The 22979-nt window shown below is 40.9% G+C and overlaps 1 protein-coding gene across 6 annotated transcripts in view; it reads left to right on the top strand.

Moving 5' to 3' along the window:
* Positions 1 to 4954: 4954 nt before the first annotated feature.
* magi1b (membrane associated guanylate kinase, WW and PDZ domain containing 1b) overlaps positions 4955 to 22979 on the top strand; it is a 132213-nt gene continuing 114188 nt past the window's right edge. For 5 of the 6 annotated variants that reach the window (XM_061042319.1, XM_061042321.1, XM_061042318.1 and 2 more), the window contains exon 1: positions 4956 to 5759. In XM_061042319.1, coding sequence (XP_060898302.1) covers positions 5462 to 5759 — 298 coding nt within the window. In that variant the 5' untranslated portion in view covers positions 4956 to 5461. Of the gene's footprint in view, positions 5760 to 22979 lie in introns of all 6 variants that reach the window. The other variant, XM_061042322.1, reaches the window with a different exon arrangement.

Here is a 22979-nt window from a genome sequence, read left to right as displayed (position 1 = left end):
AACCCTGAACTTGCTTGAGTTTCCACAGCCAACCGTACCCTTATTTAGTAAGCAGAGTGTAAGCCAGATAAAGATATCCCCGTCAGCTCTGTAATTAGTGTGACATCATAGCAGCCCAACAAAGTGTAGCACGCTATTGGTTAAGTTAAATGTTCAAGAAGAACAGGACACAGTAAAATAAGGGACCCTTTAGGGTCCGATCGGTACCCTTGGCACCCCAACAGAAGGGTACCAAAAAAGCAGGATGGTACCATTCCCATATTTTCACAGTGGAAACGTCAATTAATGGGTATGGTACCGAAACGGGGCTTAAAGGCTTTATATGTGATTTTTCACACTTAAATGTAATATAAATCAAGTATATCCTCTGAAAATAACTCTGTGAGTCTGACTGTCTACAATGGGTGTAACACCCGAGTCCCACTGTCTGTGATGTTTTCAGAGTTTTCAGAGTCCTATCTTCAGTTTGTTTACATTGCCAGGACGGCTGGCTGACTCCTCCCCTCGTGTATAAAAGTTGTTTAATTGAAGGACTAGAGAAAAGAAGAATAACATACTGTACTCACTGCTTAACTGTGTTTCTAAATCACGCTCATTTCAGGTAAATTTACATGCAGTGTGAAGATACGAGCATAATAAAGATCGCTAGCATTAGCATGCTAACACAACAATGCAGTACGAGTTGTTTTGGTTTCATGCTGGTTCTCAAGGGCGACATCTGCTGGATCAAAAAATCGCATATAAAGCCTTTAAGGATGCTGGCTAATGTACACATTAAAAAATAATGCACATGAATTAACAGCATTTTCATACATTAATTAATGCATTAACTAAGGTGTTTCAATCCTCATGACTTTTTAAAGGATGCTCATGATGATGAAGAAGTAATGCTGAAGTTATCATGATTCCAACACTTTGAAACAATTGAACCTCCATTGACTTTATGTCATTTAAAAGTATAAAATACAGATCATTGCTGCACTTTATTTGAGGGTCCTCAAACATGAAATCATGGAGACGTAATCATGACTCCATGACACTTGGAATTCAGAAGATTGGTCCGTTTTTTGTCTTGTCCCTTAAACTGCAGACTTGCCTGTGAAGAAATCATGAACATTGAACTCTTAACTCGTGATGACTGAAAGACCTAAGTGAATGCAGTAATCGATGTATACTGTTAATACATGTGCCTTATATTTTATCATGATTACATGCATTCATTCATGATAATTTGCGCACCCTTACCTAAAGCATTACGGACTTGTAGAATATAAGTATTGCTTATATAACATTGCATGCTGCAGAGTCTGGGCTTGTTTATGCCTTTGGAATGCATAGAGGTAGTTACATTGATCAACATTTGAGAGAGATTGAATAACAGACACACAGAGAGAGAGAGAGTGGATTATAGAGAGGCAGCAAACGCTTACAAAACTGTTGACACATTAGAGACTGGAGGTTAGTTGGGGAGTGAATATGAAATTTTGGGCCCGTGGCTGTGCATTTGCCTCTGTCAATCTAATTTGGGTGACACTGTGTGATAGGAAGCTGGCAAAGAAGCTGGGCAACCCCATCCCCAATTGGAGGTCACGATGGAAGTGACTGGCACATATACATATTCAAAGACGCACAAACAAGTACACACACATCAACTCAAGTCTCCATCTTACACTGCATCTACCCTTAACTTCTTAACAGCCCTCCAACCTTTTAAAGTGGAATTCAGGCTGATATATTGCTGGTATTAATCCACACATGGGAAATGGAGCATTTAAAAAAGTCTGTGTATTAAACAAGAGACATTGGGAGTAAATGATTTGACAGACACTTTTATAAAGAATTAAAATCAAGACAAGGAGCCTACAGCTATGGCCGTGTCTCTGCAGTGCAAAGCAGGTGTAATGTTTGCAATGTTCACCATCTTAGTGTAGCGTGTTAGCACTCCAGTTCCTTTATTTATTAATGAGCACTTCATCCCAAGTACAGCTAAGGTTGTATGGGAATGTCAGTGGCTTTGTGGGTTTTTGTTCACATAGCAATACAAATTCTAACCTTATTAATGCACTAAAGGAAGAGTGAACAGCTCACTTAAACTACAATGTTTTTGAGTCAAATTAGTTTAAAACAACAATTATCAACCTCATAGTGGCACTAAAGGACACATGAGAGAATCACAAAATTCAGTCAGATGCATCATATAGGGGCCATGAGCGTCTTAAAAAATATGTATGTTAATTAGATGTTGTTATATGTGTTTAAATAAAAGCTTTGGCCTGCTACTGTTGTTAATGGAAAAGTCGGAGGATCCTCCAATTCAGTTGGATTAATCTTCTTGAGACCATGAATATGTGTAGATATATGTGACGGCTATCAAATTAACAGTGTTCCAGATATTCCTTTTAGATTACAGTGCAAACCAGCCCACCAACACCAACCAATGTGCTCAGATGGGGCCCCCATGGGGAGTGTAGGAGCCTTATCGCTCATCATGTTAAATGTATGGATGTATGTAATAATTTTTGTTCATTGGATCTGGGAGGGGGAGGGGCTTGTGGACTTAATTGGGCTTAGTTCAGACTAGTAGAGAGTGGAGCCACAGTCTCTTCACCTCTCTCTTTTTGTATAGTTTTGGATTAACCTGTATCTGTTTTTTGTTTATTTTTGTTTAAGTAAACCTTTAATTTGATCGTGTGGTCCTGTGGACTTTTTGGATGAAAATGACGCAAGAGAGGAGTTTTGGGAGCGTCAAGCTACGGCTTCATTCAGTGGATACCTACAGGGAGGTTTCCTACTGTCATTGCAAAATTTGCACATTTTGGGTTTCTGCTTTGGTCCAAAGTTTGTCAGCCCTCAACTGGACTGGGGCCCCAAGCAGTTGCCTGCCTTTCCTGTTGACAAACAACGCCCCTGCTGATGGATAACTCCAACAGCTAAAAAGCTATTTTGTATCTTGCACTATTCAATAACTTGCTTTTGGTTATTGCATTTTTCATAATAGTTAGAAGTGCTGTTTAGTTTAATGGTGCTCTGCAGATGAGTGAAGATGTTCATAATTTATGATGAATGGTGTTGTGCTGTGTTTTAAGTACTTTCTATATTGGTGTTTATTGTTCATCAATTGGCTGCCTCTCTCGGTGGAAACTGAAATGAACTGACAAATTACATAAGCATTTCATGGATAGGCACGATAACGGATGAACATGAGGGAAAGTTGTAAGTTTCAGCTTGAAAGTGCACTTACTATTTCCTGTCTCATCCAGGCCAGTGGTTTTTACTCCCCTGAGACCCAGAGTGCTTTCACTGTTATTTTTAGGTCGGGAAAGCTCATCTGCTATTCCCTAGGTGTGAAGCCTGGCCCATCTGATCCCATCATGCAGTTGTATACATTCTGGCTGTCTCAGTGCATATCTAGCTTATTTATATTTTTACATTTATATTGTCTTATTATACAATATATCTCTTCTTTTCATTATATCTATGATTCAAAAAATATTTTTACAGATTATTGATTTTATTTTGTGTGTAATTCATTGCTTGACTTACAAATCATTCATAAGAAGGAATGGGAGGTTATTGTAATGATGATAACAGTTTAGCATGACACTAATATTGTTGCCAAACAGTCGTGTTGCTCTGAAATTGCTGTAAAAAAAGAAAGGTATGGAGCAATTGCTTCTCTTTATGTTTGATTTATAATATGTGTTTGTGATGTAAGGGATCTCATAAATTTTGTAGAAATGTCTGCGTCAAGCACAAACAATCACTTACAGCGTAACACCCACTTAGGAGTGTTTGAAGATAAAGAGGAGGTTTCACCCACACACAAAACAAGGTGTACCACCTGTCTAACCTGAAATGTAGGAATCCTGACAGGCAGGATCACAGGTGTTACCACTGCATGACAGACTAGGTCATTATCAAATGAACATTTCAGTCTGAATCAACATATCAAGTCTGTTCATTTAACAGCTGAATTCAGTATCACCTCAAAAAAGGTTATTTCTTGACAAAAATCAAGAATTATTTTTCTCCAAAAAGCAAAGTCTGACAATGTCCTTGACTAAAAAATGTTTCTCATTGAGTGAATTTTGATGGGATCACCTTTTTAATATCCAAATGTTTTATATAGCCTAGGACTAAACCCAACGCGACCTATCTTTAATTTAGAACTGCCAATAATGCTTTCAGCCCTGATCAACACGCATGCGCTCATTGTAATATTGCTGCATTCATGTACCCCTTGTAGGCTCCGGCTGCAGATTTTTGAAGCAAAATATTGTCTCCAGCCCACACAGTACAGTGCTAAAAACTGTACATTCTATAAATTGGCCTACTTACGTTTATTGTTAACTATTTTGTTATTTGATCTATAAAAATAAATAGTGTAGTCTATTGATTTCCAATATGTGGGCCACATGGGCACAAAAAAAAAAAAATTTACAAGTTAAAATCGCATGTGTTTGTGACTAGAATATATTTCTCAGTTGATTCATCTGTAATTAATTATTCTCGTTGTTAAAATAACAAAATAATGTACGTGTTGTTATTATTATTGTTCTGTGGGGGGTAGCCTACATTTGATTGGCTTGTACAAAATGATCTACTTCAAATATGGATTCGGTTTACAACTAGGGAGTCTTAGGTCAAGAATGAAAAAAGTCACGTTTTTCATCACATAAAAAAAGTTTATCCCCTTTTACATTTCACAAATGACTTGATATATGTGGCCAGAAAATAGCATGGTGTAGCCTAAATCTCACAACAAGCAATTATTTTATAAAAAGCTACAATTATCTAATGTATTTCCGTAATTGTTATGTCAAATTCTGTTACTTAAGAATTCAATTTTGTAACATAAAGTATTCCCCACATTGAGGTTGGTTCGACTATTTGAGCGTAAAAGTTTCCGATAGCACGTAAATGCAGCACGAACAGCAACACATTCCCAGCGCGGAGCAGGAGTGAGATCCAGTTAAGTACACGAGCGCGTTGCACCTGGTAAAACAAGCAGAGGACGGTGGCTACAACCGATAAATCCGATTAAAAGGCGAAAGAAAAGGAGAAGTTGCCATCAGGAAAACATTTTGAAAGTGAGTTTCGAGGAGCAGCTGAGAGGATTTAATAAGTGGGCACAAGACGTGAATGGGACCGTGGCGGATGTAAGATGACATCGATGAAAGGGGATTAAACTGCAGGGATGTTAAGAAAATAATGAAGACAATATCCACCAAGTAAGGAGTGACTTCAGGGCCGACAGGAATGGCTTGATTTGTCACCGCGGGAGAGCGGTGGGACAACACTGTCACACTCATGTTCCTGTTGAAGAGGAAGAAAGTTTGCTGCGCCTCCCTCGGATTCAAATCTACTTTTTGAGCTGCTTTGACTTTTTTTCTCATCTCAGTGGCAGAGCACTGCCTGTTTTTTTTTTTATTTTTTGGTGTCAACTCAGAAACTGTCCACAATGTCCAAACCAGTGGTGAAGAAGAACCACTGGACGTCCAGAATAAACGAGTGCTCCGTTTCTAAGGATGCCCGCGGTGACTTGAACGTGTCGCTGCGCGGCGGGGCTGAGAATGGAGAGTTCGCCTACATTGGACAAGTTAGCGAGGATCTCGTGGTTTACAAAAGTGGACAATTAAATGAAGGGGAACTGCTGCTGGAAGTGGAGAATCTATCGATTTCGGGATTACCTTTGTACGACATACAGACAGTCATAAAGAACTGCAAAGGGGCCGTCAGGTTGAAAACTGTCAGACAAGGTAAGGACTGGAATAGGGCTCCCACGAGCTCCCTTCTAACTTCTGTCTATTGAGCTTACTAAGTTTTCCTTCAATGTACTGGAGTTATTGTTTTGTGTGCCGGTCTTTACATCGATACTGAAGGAGGTACATAGGCCAATTCGGCATAGGCTACATCATGGATGGGCAACTTTGGTCACAGCAAGGGCCACATTCATTTAATTCTTCCTGCCAGAGGGCCAAATAGTATTCTAAAAAACCAATTACAATCAATTATGTCTCAAATTAAACTTAACATATACCAGTGATGAAATATTATTATGGACATATTTCTGGTTTTCATGATTTCATGGCAGATTTTGTCACATTTTCTAAATGTTTCCAATTCATTGATATGTAAAAATTTACATGAGGGCCACATTGAGGGTTGATGGGGGCCGCCCAACCCTGGGGTACATCACATTGTAGGCTACAACTATTAGGCTAAAACAAACAAACACACACACCTTTAGGCTAAACTACCTAAACTACATAGTAAAAACTATGAGAAAATGATTTCTGCCAGGCCCAATGTTTGTTTATGGAAAAGCAGAGTTGGTGCCAAACTTCAGGGAGTCGTGACGTGAAATGGACTGGTTTTTGAATGGCGTTTGGTGTGCACATTTGTCTATTCCAGAGAAATTACCACCTGTCAGGTGTATGGAAACACCACAGGGCCACTCATCTGGTTTATTCACCTTCTCTTTAGTTCTGTTTCCTCATGCTTTAAATTAACTCCAATGTTAAGAAGCTTTTCCACATACAGTAGTGTTGGGTTATTGTTAATAATACATTTTGTCATGGCATTTCACAAAAAAAACACCTGAAAGAAGCAAACAGATGCCCTTTATCCCACAAATTAATTTCCAGATGATACTCTAATTTGAATAACAGTTTACAAAAAGTAAATGGCCAATTGATTTAGAAGTTTCACAAAGCTCATAACAAGCAAATTAAAGTCCCCACGTCCCCATAGCACCTAGCTTGAACATCAGGACACCTAACATAAGCGTGCACATCAGGCCAGGGTGGCTGGTCTGGCTCGTTCATGGTCAGCTTGACTCAGCAGTGCAGCCATGCTGTTTGACACTGAGCCTCAGTGACAGGCTCCCAGCGTGGAGAAGCAGACCGCTGAAGGGATGCTCAGAGCCAGCCTGGGCCACACTGACTCCATGTAGAGACAGACAAAAGAACAGCAAGTCTTCAAGGACAATTTCACATATTCATAACCTGCGAAACGCTGGCAGCTATATTGGTGAGGCCCATTCAGAAGTGGCTTTTTAAAGGCTGCTACATTATGCACAAATTAACATCAGAATATACCCGCAGTACACATTATGTGCCACTGCATTATGTTAAGGAGAGGAGTCAGTCACTTTGTCACTTACAAGGTGGATTTTGTTATTCTACCTTGTACAATACAGTCTCTTAGCAAAGTCAACCCTTGAAAAGATGAGGAAACCTCTGATGTATGATGAGGACAAAAACCTTAAACCAAATATTTACATTTTCTGGTTGAGGTACTGGGAAGAAATGGTCCAGCTCTGGCAATAACCAGAGGTATAGGCTACCTGAGGACAACCCTATCTTTCTTTTTTTATTTGATTTGTTTACACTAGGGCTGAGGCGTTGCATGCTCTGAGGCGTACACACCAACATGTTGTAAGCGGATATCACTGATTGGTTCCTGTTCAATCACTCAGTGCAATTCTTGGTTGGTTTTTAAAGGTCTCCGCTTCATGGTTTCCTGTAGCTAAAGTGAGCTACATATGTTTAAAAAACAAATCTAGTCATAGTCACATAGTCTGAAACAGTTTTTGATTTTTAAACTTAAAAAAAAAAGAAAAAAGAATGTGATGACAAACTGGAGTTTAAAGGCCCGGCACGCAGGTGTTTCCACTTGTTGTCTAATTGGGAGATGTGGGCGGGGCTGTTCTGGTTATGATGTGATGTCACATAACTAATGAGGCCCTTTTAATAGCAGACATTTTCATCTCTCGTGAACTGTTTTAAAATGTCTCATAGTTGGAGGATGAGAACACGAGGAACCATACAATGACAAACCCTTTGTCCCAGTGAGACATGATACATTTTGTTGTGAACATTTGAGCTTGTCCCGCTGCTTCAGTTTAAAATGACTTTCTTAAGAATGATGCCGGTGTATCCCTGCATTCATGTGGCGTCGGAGACATCAAAAAAATCAAGTTTCCGATTTGGAAAATGCACGTGAACGCCTCCTCAAGTCGGAGCAACGACTCGTAAAACTCTGGAAAGAATAAGGTGCCCGACTTGACATCTTGACTTCCTATTTGTCATCACATGGGGGCCCCAAAAGATTTTTTTGTTAATGTTAGAATACTTTTTTATTAATTCACTTATTTCACATCGTGTGCAAGAAGAGTTGTGAAGAAGTCTCTCAGTTTGAGTCTTTCAACTTTCTCACAGTCCTGAGAAGTGGTTTTTATCAGGAAACACCTGTGTGGATTAAACACAAGCGTCTAAGGGCTTCAATTCCTCCTGAAGGGATCCATCATCATTTTTCTTTTAAATTATACAACATTTAAAAGTAAGTGTAATTTTAATCATGCATTACTGTGATTTTCCAGAGTATCATGTTTGTTTATGTTCAGTAGCTGAGTGAACTATTCCTCTCCTTTGTTTTCAGTTTATTCTGAATTGTCAGAGAAAGATGAAACACTGGTCCAGTGCAGGAGTCTAAATATGTGGATGTATTCTGTGTCTTTTGCCTGTAGTTGTGTGCTTTATCTTCAAGTATTTCTTAAATCCTTTTTGTTTTAGAACTTGTAAACAGGAAGCGATTCTGGTGACTTTATTTTGCACACATGCTAATAGTTTTTGAGTCTCATCAGTGTGTGTTCAGCATTTTAAAATTCAGTTCATGTAACATCTGCCGGTGTTGATTTTGCAGCCTCCAACTCTTTTTGCAATTCGTAATGACTTCAGACAATAGCAGGAAACTTAACTCGCTTCTCACTTTGAACCAATCAGAAGTCTCGAAGCGAGCTGCTCCCCTGCTTTTTTCTCTCTCTCTCTCTCTCTCTCCAGGATCCATCTGGGGATGTCGGGTGTCACCGGCATACAACGTCACATGATCAGATTCCATTTCAAGTTTTTAATAATTCACACTGTCTGGGAATTTCCCGTCCCTAATCAGCCTTAATTGGGAAAATATGCTTGGCAACAAGGGCCATCTGTAAAATCAGAGTGACCTAATTCTAGCCAGAGCCTGTGCCATTTTCTCACTTTAATCAAGTGGGAAGTGCAGAGAGGTAATGCTGCTGCAGTGTCTTAGCTCTCTGATATTCACAAAGGATATGCTGCTGTTCACTGCCAGCTGTTTAAGAAGACGTGTTGATATGTGTTAGGTCGGGACCTTCAGCAGTTTATTCAGACCTGTTAGCACACACACACTCACACACACACTCACACACACTCACACAAACTCACACACACTCACACAAACTCACACAAACTCACACACACACTCACACGCAAACAGGGGCTTTTTCTAGTCTGAGCTGATAAGAGGCTCTAACCAGTCCCGCTGCAGAGATTGTAGTGTTTGCTTTGGGTATCGGTGTAAAAGTAAAACACACACATATTCACAGTAGGACACACACCCCGTGTCCTGTTAGGGGGGGGTCAAAGCAACGATAAATCCATTTCACTGTGTATCGATCGAGCGGAGGCTGTGGGAAAATAACTGGATTATGTAATTAGGGCTATTACAGACGAACACAGACATGCACGCTCGCTCTTTACCCTTTTAAACACGCAGCCACTGACCCGGTGCTAATGCAGTTCAATAATCAGACAGGAGAGTGCTGGAATAACAAAGCCAATATGCCATGTTTGCTAACATAAACTTAGATGATAAGACTCGTCAATCTGATAAACTGCACAAGTTCTTTTGTTGGATTATCTTTATAAGAGGAAGACCTAGTGCTCCACATATGCAAATGCTGTCACTGTATAACACCACGGCCGTGGATAACACGCACAGTGATGCACTAACAGCATGTACACACAAACAATCACAACAGAGAGGATTCAGATTGAGAGCAGATTAGTGTCATGCTCTCAATCAGGGACGTTTTTTTATGATATGTATGCGTGTGCTCTCTTTTCATGGTTGATTGTTTTTGTCTATGTTTGAGGTAAAGGCTCTTAGTAAAAATGAAGTTTTAGGGTCAGGCATGTTTTTTTTTGTGATTTCAGGTGCAAGGTGTTGTTGCAAGCAAGCAAGCGCAAATACGTGTGAATGTCCGCCTGGGTGTTTTTGTAGATGTATGAAAAATGTCATGTTGGCCCTAAAGTTACAGATCTCCCCAGGCAGGAGGTGTGCTGTGCCGTTGCTCGCCTGGGTGAACAGGATTTTGCTGCATGTGACCACACTCGCACACTCATGAAACCTGAGTCCTCTACACGTAAAAACCAATAGTCGACTCGGTCAGACCAATCAGGAATTGAGAAACTACCGCTTTGGAGGAGTGCAATTCTTTCCAAGCTGCGTTATATTAACAAGCTGGTGTGATGAACTAGGCCTTGCTTGCTATAAATTTCTGGAAGCAGAACATATTCTCCCTTTCATATGATGTTGCTAACTAGAGATCCTGCTTGAATTTACAACACTTTGTTATCCTGCATAAGCTCTAAACCCTGTGTGCACTTGTGTGTGTGTGTTTCTGGCAGGGTATTGCATATGGAAGTGTTTATTTCCTTTCTCTCAGCAGGAAGTTGGACACCCCTCCTTGCCCTAAAAGCGTTCCTCCACCTTTTGTATTCTCTGACAGAGGTCGAACGACTTCACTTCCTCCCTATAGCCCGGCTTTAGGAAAGATCTCTGGCTTCAATTTCAGGGTGTGTGTTTATATCCAAGCGAGTGTGTGTGTGTAAGTATGGCAGCAATGAAGGCAGGGCCAGATAGAAGTCACATGTGTACCGTATAAGCATCTTCCCGACTTTGATCTGAGTTTTTGTTTGTGTGTGTCGGTGCTCAGCTTAAGACCTTGCGTTTAAATGCATTGGAGGGACACTCGGTTACCAACTAAATAGACCATGAAAGGCTGTCTCACTAATGCAGCGCTTTATGTAATCCCACTAAAGAGCTACATGTGCACATGTGCGCTGCCTCTTCTCTTGTTTGAGGAAGAATTGTCTTTCTTTTCCCAATTAGCTCAAACGCAGGCTGTTGTATTGAATGTGAATGCGAATTGGTCACACTTGGCACTTGCAGTTACACACTCTGTCAGAGGAAGAGAAAGGCCAACTAATTTATGGTACTGAGTTCAGTTCAGTTGGGGAAGCATCTAGGCAGGTCCCTTTGCTTTCCTCTGAAGAATGCTCTATGTACAGTGTCTTCAAATTGTAAATATGCACAGCAGAGGAGTGTGTTTTGGAGGAATGTTTCTAGATTAAGACAAACTCGTCAAAATTTCCCAAGGAGAGTCTTTAATATCCAAAAAGTTTAGGACAAGAGAAACAGTGTGTGAGATCTTTTAACACTCATTAAACAAGCTGTTGATGTTATTAATGTTACATTTCTTAATACAATTTCCAAAGATCCACACTGGAATTCTAAGCATTTGCATACATGTGTAATGCAGCTGTTATGACATTTACTAAAGTTCCAAGGAAATCTGTCAACACTCTGCTTTCTCTGTGGTCAGTTTTCGAGGATTTGTACAGCAGAGTCATATAACCACGCTTTCCTTCTTTCCATCTGTCAAACCATAAAATGCTGAGCTCCTTACAAGTGTCAGGACACACAGGAAAATGAAAGCCTTAAGCTTAATATCAGGCTGCTTTGGTTTAGTACCGAAGGTAACTGTTAACCTAGCGAACGTGTGGGATGAGTTGACAAATCTGCTCAAGAGGCCTACACTTATTCCCACACTGTCAATCTGACTGCACCGTTAGCATAATCCCCCCCAGCTGGGAGGACCCATGATGCTCAGCTGCAGGGACATTAAACGATCTCAGAACAGATGAACATCTTCAACAGGGCTTTAATTTCAGATTTTGAAAATATTCATTGTATTCGTTGTTTCAGACGTCTCCAAATCACTTTTTCAGTACAGATTTGAATTGTTTAAGTTCAATTAAATGGATCCCTCCCATATTCTCAAGAATTCATAAACAGTATTTTCCATGAGAAATAAACACGTTTTATTAAAAATAAACTGAGAGAAATCAATGACTTAAGCCTGTTTTCTCCTTTTGTCTGGAACCTACACATTAGCTATATCATTTGTTTGGACTCAGTGACCTATATGCTGGTATGTATCTTCCCAGAGGAGTGAATATATGTGGATAAATGGCATACAAAAGCAGCATGGTCATCTTGGTAGCTTTGCACTTATAAACTACAAAGGTCACTAGGATTCTTAGTTGCAGAGTCTTGAACAGTCTCTGAGTTTAGCTTTAACATGAAGCTGAAGCTCTCAGGATGACTGCCTGCCTTCATGTGTTTTGGCATGTTGTGTGTACATATTTTCTGCATTGCTAAAATTGTATTAATCATTTTTGTTGAACATTCATTAGCTTCAACTCCAGCATGCTCGGTGAGTCGGAGTGGCCATTCTTTGAAATGAAGTAAGAAGCAAGGAAAGGCCAAACGGACAAGTATGAATCCCCATGACAATAAACCCTAACTCCCTATCCATGCTCTGAGATCGCATCATTCTTGAGCTGATTGCAAGGTAAAAAACATCATCACCCTCTGAGCGTTGTGCATGTGCGACAAGGGCTTTTGTGTGCATGTTTGTGTGTGTTTTAAGTCACAATTAGGGCTGGAATTGAAAATGTAAAGTCAGTAGCTCAGTGTTGAAACTGTATAATACACACAGACACTGCAGTCACATCAGCTGTAGATGAAATGTTACATTCCTTATGCCAGCCTTTTCACTGTTTGTGCATCGGCAGTTCTGCCCTGTCCAGTTTTAAGTCGGATATGGGAACATACGCATGCTGCAGATAACAGTGGTGTGTTCATGTATGTGTTCTGGTTTGCGTGCCAGAAAGGCTGAAATGGCCAAGTCTTTCTGTCAGCTCTGCTGCTGTAAAACTCAGAGGCTCTGCCTGCAGCAGGCATGACAGGGAAGCAAAGTGATGGAATTGGTAGTGGCTGTGGGCATCATTAATATGGCTCAGACCAGACCCAGTAGCGAGAGGATGTGCCCCAAAAAAGAAAAAATGCTGCTCGACACTTTAAAAGTTTTTTATTTTCTCAATTCAGCAGGGACTTTTGAACAAAGAAGTGATGCAGCATATTTGAGTTTGTTAGACACAAGATAGTGAAAAGACACTTGGAAGCTTTAAAGGAGCTACTTTACAGTTGTTAAAGATTATCTTTAGCTTGTTATCTAGATAAGGTTGTGTCCAGTAAATCCATACTTTCTCTACGGCTCCTTGCGACAAAGGCCTTTCGTGTTCTTCCTTCTTTTCTTTACCTCTAATTACGTACTTGTAGAGGCCTTAGGGTCTGTTTACACAAATCCCATTAATGCAACGTCTTTGGGAAGCTTAGACACGCACATTCATGTGCACACACAGACAAAACAACAGAGTGTTTACAGGTTTAGAGAATAGTCTAGCCCTGATTAAGAGGATTTAGGAACAAGTCTGTGCGTTGCCCTGTGGCAGTGAGTGCACAAACTCCTGTGGTCCTCCTGTGGTCCTCCTGTGGTGGCAGCACACAACAATGCTTCGCTGAACCACTCAGCTTTATTCCTCCTCCTCCTCATCTTTCCTCGCACTATTGATCCTGCCAGTTCTCTTCATCTCTCCCCTCACAAGTCTTTGCCCATTCTCTCAACACTCATTGTCCTCTGTATATGGAAACAAGTGACCGCTCTAAGGGGCAGCTGACTCTGTGACCGAGTCCCCCTCCCTGTCCTCTTCCTGCTTGAGTCTCCTAAAGAAAATAATTGTCCAACAGGTCACTTAACAGCAGTTATGGATGACAGTCTCTGGCAAAGCATTAAAGAATGCTCAATGTGGGTGGTGGCAGCTGAAGAGGGGGGAGTCGTGTGGGGGATTAGGGGTAAGAAAAATCAGCTGATAAATAAAAAAAGTGTGTGTCGAAGTACTTGTGGATGGATTATTGTACTCTCATTTATGTGTAAAGAGTGAAGCGCTATAGCTTTCAAAAATAGTTTTGTATATAGTCATTGTAGGAAAATAATATTCATTTCCTTTTTTTAAGTTATTTTTTGTGCCTTAATATAGATAGGACAGCTGAAGACAGACAGGAAATGTTGGGAGGAAAGAGTAAGGGATGACATGCAGCAAAGGGCTGAGGTCGGATTCGAACCCCTGGCCGCTGTGACCAGGACTATAGCCTCTGTACATGGGACGTGTGACATAACCACTAGGCTATCTGCGCTCTCTTTTATTCCACTTTTTATAAACTAAATATATTATATTTTGAAGGGCCAAGAAGCTTGCTCGCTTAGTTTAGCAAATAATCAACTAACCTAGAACAGTCAAAACTTGAAGAGTGTGTTTTGAGTGTGACTCACACTGCTGATGTCTTTCTGCTTGTTCCTTATATGTTAAACAGTCTGTATTTGCAACTTGTTTCTCCTGAACCGTAAATAAATCCAAACATTTTTTATTTCCATTATTAGATAAGTGTCAGTTCATCTGAGGGTAGCTGATAGATAGCTTGAGCTTAAACCTGACTGACTGCATCAAACCTGTGTAAAAACATGGCTGTGATTCCCAGGCCTCCATCCAATATGTAAAACTGACTCATGTTGTTTGAGAAAGCATTGCTTTTTCACATTAAATATTATTTTTTTCTCTTAATGAGTTCTATTTTTATAATTAAATGTATTTACACAATTTAACGTTACAGGGACAATGCACTTTCATAACATTTCTGTGATGTGCCAGATGAGCTGTCATTCAGACATTAAATTGCAATAACAACCAGATATTGAGATTTATTTTACAAGCAAATATTCCTTTACTCTCCCTGAGAAAATGGCAGAGACATGTTGAGAAATGCGATACATCTATGAACCTTCTGTGTTGTCGCTGAAATTACTTGGTGAGCGATGTTTATGTAGATGGTGAGTTCACTGTTCCTGTAGATTTCCCATCTGGAAATATCCGCCTGCATGATGGTGGCCCGCTCTGAAGCAGCCTTGATTGAGAAAGCACGTGTGTGGTCAGGACACCAAGTGGCTTCGATAATCTTCTATACTGACAGGGGGGGGGATATGGTTGTGTCATCAGCTTTGCAGGTGGCCTCTTGGTGCTGATGGGTGCTCAGTAATGACTTGTTAGTAGCTATAAGGGCTGAGTGACAGTGTGTCTTACAGCCATCACCACTATCTGATGTCCTCGTGTCAGACTGTGTGGGTCTGAAGGAAGTCTGTGCATCAGCTGTGTTTGTGTGTCCTCCGAGGCTGTGCATTGGCTGTATGATTACATCACCAAAGGCCTCTGCACCACTCATATTAAAGTCCAGTGTTTGTAGTTTTAATGACTCCTCAATACAAGAAACAAAAGCAGAGTATACACTTGAGAGTTTCTATTCTGGGTCAGGTGAAAGCTGATAGCCAAGTTAGTAACGGCCTTTTGTCTTTAAAGTTAAAAACTATCCTAACTTCGAGCAAATCTCTCTTACGATTCTTAAAAATGTGAGGCCAAACTGATTAAACTTTTTTTTTTGCCATAGTGACTGACAAAAGTCGCACGGCACAATATAACTTTTTTGAAAATAAATACACATTATTTCCGTGACCCATCTAACTGTATTTGTTTGTACCGGGCCTGTAAAAGCCGCTTCGATTGTCTTGGTATAGGACAATGGTGGAAGAAATGTACGCCTGTCCTCTGTGTTTGCCTGATAATAGAACACATAAAGGCCAACATGAGCACCTGAAGGTTAGTACACCTACAATAGATAAACTTTGTCCTCATTTTTCTCTGACAGAAGCAGTCCAACCTCTCATCATTCACTGTACATGCTTCACTTAACCAGCACTGTGAGGCAAACGGGCCAGCCTACTGATAGAATCTTAATTAGACAAGCAGAGACTAATTAGCGAAGACAGGAAAAGGATTGAGTCTTAATTAAGAGGTCACCGGTGTCCATCTTCCCTCTTCACTGTTGGCACCCGTCACAGATGTTTGCGTCTCGTCTCTTTTAAGTTAAGAAGCCTCTTTATGTGACGACTCGATTTTCTATATGCCACTGTCGGCCACTCACCCGCCTGGAAATCTGATCTCTAACGTCTGTGAGTTCAATGCATGTATTCAGAAGATCAACACAGACTGCTCTTAAAGTTAAAGCTAGCAGTCCACATGATGAAGAGTATCCTCCTCCTTTAGAAAGATGATATTATACAACTTAATCTCTACAGCAGCCAATTAATTGCAGCATTCTGATAAACTTACAGCAAAACACATTGTTTGACTGCGAGTCCACTTTCTTATATGTCAAGGACTCGTAATGTGAATGACATAACAGCCACTTTACTAATGCAACTTATTCAACACCTGACAAAGCCATTTAACAATGTGCCGACAGCAGAGACGCCTAATTGAGCCTTTCTTTGTGTTATTTTGTCAGGACTTCCATCATATCCAAAGAGAATATGTTGAAACTGTTGGGGATCACAGTTTTGTCATTGTGTCAGGGGATAAGAAGGTTTATGGTGCCTGGTGTGTCTACTTTATTCATTCCTCTCTGATTGTATATAGACTTTAAACCACCGCATACTTGTGTAACTGACTTCAATTGCTTCCTCAGGCTGCAGTGAACAAATGGTGTGAGGCAGACACGCTTGGCTTTAAACTCAAGTTTTAATATTTAAAGCGGGAACACCCATTTCTCACATAAATGTTGTAAACAAGTTCCAAAGCCAGCGACTCTTGACTTTGTAGCTGTAATTAAAGCGAAACAGTGGCCTCGTACAAATGAAAATGAACATTTTACAGCAGTGCTTATTCAGAGAGGCTGTAATATTAAACTAGGGCAGCTGAGTGTGCTTGTGGTAACCCTAATCTGTCTGAAATCACATTGTATTCTCCACAGCTTGAAAGTGACGCATGACCACGGCGTAGCCCATTGATTGATCAGAAAACAAAAAATCACTGTGGGCACAGTGTGTGTAAGGAAACGCTTATGTAGGCTTGTGGACCACGTGCCACCGCTAATAGTGGCCACCGTGACAACAAGCCTAATCTGAATCCTGTATGGAAATGGTGCCATACGGCAGGATTATGACTTGACACAGACCCTCCAGGCCTTGTCATCATGCCTGTGTTTTGAGTTTATCTAATGACTGCTCAGCAGCACATTGACTCACTGTCGCTAGTCTTATTGGAGGCTTTGTGAATCTGAGGTTTTACCACACATAGCAGGTTGTTCATGCTAGTTGCGAGGCTTTCATGTGGACATCATGTGATTATTTTTTTTTTTAGCTATGTGTTGGGTTAAATAAGCAGGATTGTGTGGGCCGAGTCTGAATTCCATTTGCCACTGTAGTATCATTCACACAAAGCCTTATATTCTCTGTCGTAAAGCTAAATCCATGATACTCTGCTCACGATGCTCTTAGGATAGACATGTTAAGCCCCCTAATGCATGCAGATACTTTTCTCTTAGTTCACATTCAGGGACATTGTCTCGTTCATTTGCCACCACGTTTGCTCCCCCCCCCAACACACACACACACACACACACACACCAATGCTTCCATGTACCGTTCAGGAATGCTCTGTTTACATAGCTGGAGCCGGCCCAGATCCGTATTTCGGTCTCTCAGGTGTCTGCTGTGTGTCACTGACAGGTCTTTAATAGGTCTCAGTATGGCTCACACTTGAAAAAATGCTGCTGCACCTTGCTTTGGATTTATAGCAGGATACAATTTAGACCAGAGTCTACGGGTCAAAGTTTAGGACGATCATTAAAATGATCCTCAGTTTAATTTAGGTTATTTAGTTGTTTTCTGTATTGAAAAAAAAAACGTTGTATTTTTCACCTGGTCTAATATACTTTGACTTTCTCAGCTTATAACTAATCATCTAAAGGCACTACAGATAAGATTGCACACTGTGACTTGTATTCCTGCTGAAAAAATGATCAAATTAAACTCTGCAAATGAGGGCCGCACTGATTGTCTAACAGATTTCATCCATCTACCTGCTTGTGCGATCGCATCCTAATAGCCCAGCCAACCACATCATTTTAAAAACAAATATGCAACGTCAGCTCGCCTTTGAAGACGATCTCTCTCTCTCTCTCTCTCAGACCCTCCCTCTGTCTCGGATGTTCCTACTCAATGAACCCTGCCGTGAAAAGACAGTTCCTTTACAGGTGATTTATACCACCAATCTATTAACAAATTGAGAGTCCCCTATTTGTTAAAAGCTCATTGTTGCAAATATGCAGAAGATTGCTGGCGAGCACGTCCCTCCATGACCCGAGCTCTATAGGGCTCCAGACCTCATAAATTAGACAAGAAATCTAATTTCCCTGTGGGGCTCTTAGGGATCTGAGCGCTCGCAGACACACTGTTTCTTTTCGGGGGTGGTTGATTTCCATTCTTCTTGATGTAAATGGGCTGATAAGCAGTCATGCGGATCTGGATTGTGTTCCCGTTGTTTTCTGAGTCACTGTGGACAAGTATTACTCTCTTTTTGACACACACTGTTGTTGTTTGTTTTTTGGGCAGTGCACATGGCAGTTGTCTCCTCCACACAGGCCTGGAGATGATGTTGTAGTCAGAGGGAGTGTATTACAAGTGTTGAATTGTGTTGGTCTTATAGACTCTTGAGGGTCACTGAAAGCACTTTGAACAACGTTATCACAGAAAACAGCTGGAAAACCAGAGTGGGAATGACTGTGATAAGGAGAGTCATTTTCAGCACTGTCATGTATTACGGAGCTCTGCTGCTGAGGGCTTGTCTCCCTTTAAGGGGACTTTTTTTTTATTGTTCAGCTTTTCCTTTGATGCATTTTCACTGTCTCGGGCTCTCTGTCGCTTCCATTCAGATTTCCTTGATTCATTGTGTTGCATTTGTCCACCATTCTCTTTCTTTCTGTTGGTACCGAGCAGGGTAGAGTTTAAGACATGTTTGGGACACTATAAGGACATGCCAAGCAGCCTGACAGGCCTCAGGGTTATGAAACGTTTGGCAGGGGTGTGTTTAGTTTCCAACGTTCAGATACAAACAAGCCATTAAGATGATTGCTGATAGAACCTGGTGACAGTGCTCATCTTTATCCGAAACCTGACTCATGCCTTCCACGTGTTAATGTTTAAAAAGTGATGTAAGAGATTTGTTTACTTTATTATTCAGCCTCTTCTTCATAACCATGAAAACCCCAGGGAGTCCGCCCAATGGATCTCCTCAGCACATTTAAAGGCACAGTAACTTAATAGTGCTGCAAAAATGTACCACTGTAAAATTGGCAGCCGAAAGAAGACAGATATTTATCTTACATCAGCAAACTAAAACTCTTCTTCTGAAGTGTAATATTAATAATAATATTAGTAATAACTTTATTTATAAAGCACCTTTTAAAAATTGGTTTACAAAGTGCTTTGACATACAGTAGAAACAGTAGAACAACTCAAAAGAAACCAAACACAAAAGAAGCCTAACAACACCAAAAGGACAAAGACAACACAAGAACCCAACAGCAAAGGAACCCAGACAACAAAGTGTCTATGTTCTTGGGTTTGAGGATGAGGGTGGGCATTGAGGAGGACACAAAGTGGGAACCACAATTATTTTTTTTAAAGTTATTTCCCCCTTTGACTCCTCACACAGTCATGATACACATTAATGTTGGTCAGTTTAACCTGTGGAGATATCATCTCTGTCAGTTATGTACAAACACCCATAAATCAACCAGGAAATCATTGTTTTCTTGTCTTTCAAAATAAAACAATGATGCCTTACTGTATGTCCATGCATATTTTCAAACAGGACCTGCTATTAGCGAGGATTTGGTAAACTTCTAAATTAACCAATTTACACAAATTTAGGTTTTTGAATAGTCTACAAGTTAAAGTCTAAATCTAACCTACCAGTAAATGATTGCAATATTTGATTGCCAAATGACATCACTCCAAAACCTTATTTTGATGTCTTAATATCAGTATTGTTTAGGGTGGTTTCACATTAGGGACTTTGGCCCGGATTGGAGTACGCTTGATCTCAAAGTCTGGTTCATTTAATCAGTGTGAACACAAACGTATTGTACTCGAACCATATTCGCATACTGTTCCAGAGCCCACTTGAAGAGGTGGTCTTGGGCATGATTCATGAGTATTTGCGCACAGTCCGCGGGAGATGAGAATGCAACCGTGCTCAAACAAGGAAGTGGAACGCTATGTGACGTAATTCTAAATAACTCCTGTATCTTCAAAAACAGTCGCATGCGCGCAGCCTCATCTCTTCACATGTTCCATGAGCGTCACGTTGTTGGCATTTCAGAAATAACAGAAACACCCACAGCAAGCGGGATGGACTCTGCAAGTGGTTGCCAAAGGACTTTTTAAATAGGCAAATTTCCCCGGGTACGGAAAGATGTTACTAATGTGAACACACACCAGATAGGGGAGAGGGGAGGGTGAGTATTCATGCTCTGACACTACACCCTTGTGTCCCATCAATACAGTTCCTATATTCCTCGAACACTGTTTCTGTGAACTTCCCAAACTTCTCTGGAAGAATCTGAACTCCTATACTTTCACCTTGTCTTCAAAGGAAGTAAAAACAAATATCTAACCTATATGAAGACTCCACCCATGCTTCCAGCTAGTCTGTGTTTATGAGGCTGCAACGGTTCATTGTCCTGTTGGTAGGAATGGTTGGAATCCTGTAGAGCCAGTCGGGGCTGTTTATCATCACAACGTCTCTGCTTTGCTGACAGACAAGAGCAGAAGAATATGTCACTCATTCTTCATGTGTCGCTTACAACACGAGTGAAACACTGACAGATTATGGGTTTCAGTTGTCTTGAAAATCAGGCTTCTGTACAGAGCCAAATGATGTCAACTCTATATTTAAAGGAGGCAGTCCTTAACAAGTGGGTGTGGATTTAAAGTTACACAACGTTTTATTGCTTAATTGGGATGAAATTTGGAAGCAGTTTTTGCTCAATTATCAATTGTTGATGGTCATTTGGGGATTAATCACCTGAAGGAAAGTTCATCATAAAACTACCTTCTGTTCGTGTGTGTGTGTGTGTGTCTGTGTGTGTGTGTTAGTGAAGACAGCAGAACTGATCGCTCTTCCAGTCAGACAGGTTGGGGTGAAACTGCGGCATACCTTCCGCTGCACCTGTCGGCAGGCACACAGGGCGGTGCTGTGTGGCAGGTCACATCATGAGGGCGGGATGAAGCTCAGAGATCAGAGCCTGCTGTGCTTCCTGGAAATGTGACTACATACATCCCTGTTTTATACTGCACCCTTTTTTCCTCCTCACTGGCTAAATGCAAATCCCCAAGGGCCATGCAAACCTTGATATCTGAACTGTCTCACCTAGTTTAAAGTGTCAGAAGTACGTCACAGTAGCATTCAGTGGCCCTCAAAAAGAGATTGACTTTCTTTCCTCAGCGTGAGCCCATGGGTGTCTTTACCCCCGTTTAAAACAGCGCTGAGCGCTTGCTCTTTCCTTTCACTCTTATCCACCGCACATGTTCATCTGGAGAGTGTAAACATGACGTCTGAGGTGATTGGTGTCAGGTGACCTTTGGGTTGTCAAGGCAACCGGGTCTTTAATCCCGAGGCGCCGGTCATCTCCAGGGATGGGCTGATGATTACTAAATAAAATCAACCCGTACACACGCGCACACACACACACACACACACACACACACACACACACACTCATACTTGGAAGGCGGTAGATAAACAGTGGTGGGGAGAGGAGTAGCTCTTAGTCTCATGATGTTGCAGGCAGATAACTTTGTTTAGCTGTCTGAGTATGGACAGACCACATTCCTGCCGTCTCTCTGCTCAGACAACAAGATACAACTGCTTTGTTGTCCACAACTGGTTGGAGCTGAGTCAGATTGTTGTTTACGTGGACACTAGTTTCATCAAGTATTCTGATAGCTGCTTTATCATGTAGATACTTTTAAAAAGTACAAATGTTCAACCGTGGATTTTTCTTGCAAATGTTATTTCTATTTTTAGCTTTCAGACTCCTTCTTGAAAAAACCAAAACATGTCATTTAATGCACCAAACAATGAATTAGTTATTCACAGAACAATCACGTTTACTCAATACAAACAGATGCTAATGCAGCTCTAAATTCAAATATGGTTTAAACAAAGTTGTACAACATTATACTGTTTCATTCAGGCTTTTTAGAGTAATGAGAGCGTCCTTGGAGTCCTCTCAGCTGCGAAAAAGAAATATGTATAGTTTCAGCGGAAAATCTTTTTTAAGGGAATTCATCAGTTTACTCCTGCAAACTTTGTAACTCCCAGGTTTGCCCTGAAAGATAAGCTACAGGCTAGCTGCTCTTCTGTTCCAGCGTGCACTAATCCACGGCATGCGGAGGAGAGTGGGCTAAGGGATTAGTTTAACAACGTGTATGATAATAACTTACTTCAGTCATTATACATGTGGGATCATTTTCTGTAGCCTTTTAGCAGGGAGGTAACCTCTGAAGCTAACGCTCTATTGAAATGGACTTTCACCAAGACGGAACTACAAATGTGAAACTGCAGGCTGTTCTTGAGTGTATGTGGGAGATGGAAGTGAATTCTGAGTTTTGCTGCTGAAGGAGCTGTAGATAAATTTGGGAAAGTGGCATTAATGTTTCCACAGGATGATGGTTGCTGGGAAGGCAGTCAGATTTGAATGCACTTTTAAACAAATGATGTCATAGCTTCGCTCACGTTGTAAAATGAGAGCGGAGGAAAAATGTGTTTCTTTGTTCTCTTATGGCTCTTGACCACAGGCCCTGTATGTGTGTGTATGTGTGTGTGTGTGTGTGTGTGTGTGTGTGTGTGTGTGTGTGTGTACTGGCAACTGTACCGGCAACTGTACTCTGGCATGACTGCTTGTGTGTGTGGTCTAAAAACAGCTCTTTACTGCTGCCCAAATAATTGTGCGCCAAAAGGCACACACAAGGTCATAAAAGTGACTTTGTTAGGCCGGTCTAAACATAGCCCAGCTCTATATTTTGAAACCATTTA

Source organism: Labrus mixtus, chromosome 7, assembly GCF_963584025.1.
Source record: "Labrus mixtus chromosome 7, fLabMix1.1, whole genome shotgun sequence".
In the NCBI taxonomy this organism is placed as follows: Eukaryota; Metazoa; Chordata; class Actinopteri; order Labriformes; family Labridae; genus Labrus; species Labrus mixtus.
Note: the sequence above shows the minus strand (reverse complement) of the source record. Positions and strands in the feature narration are given on the sequence as shown.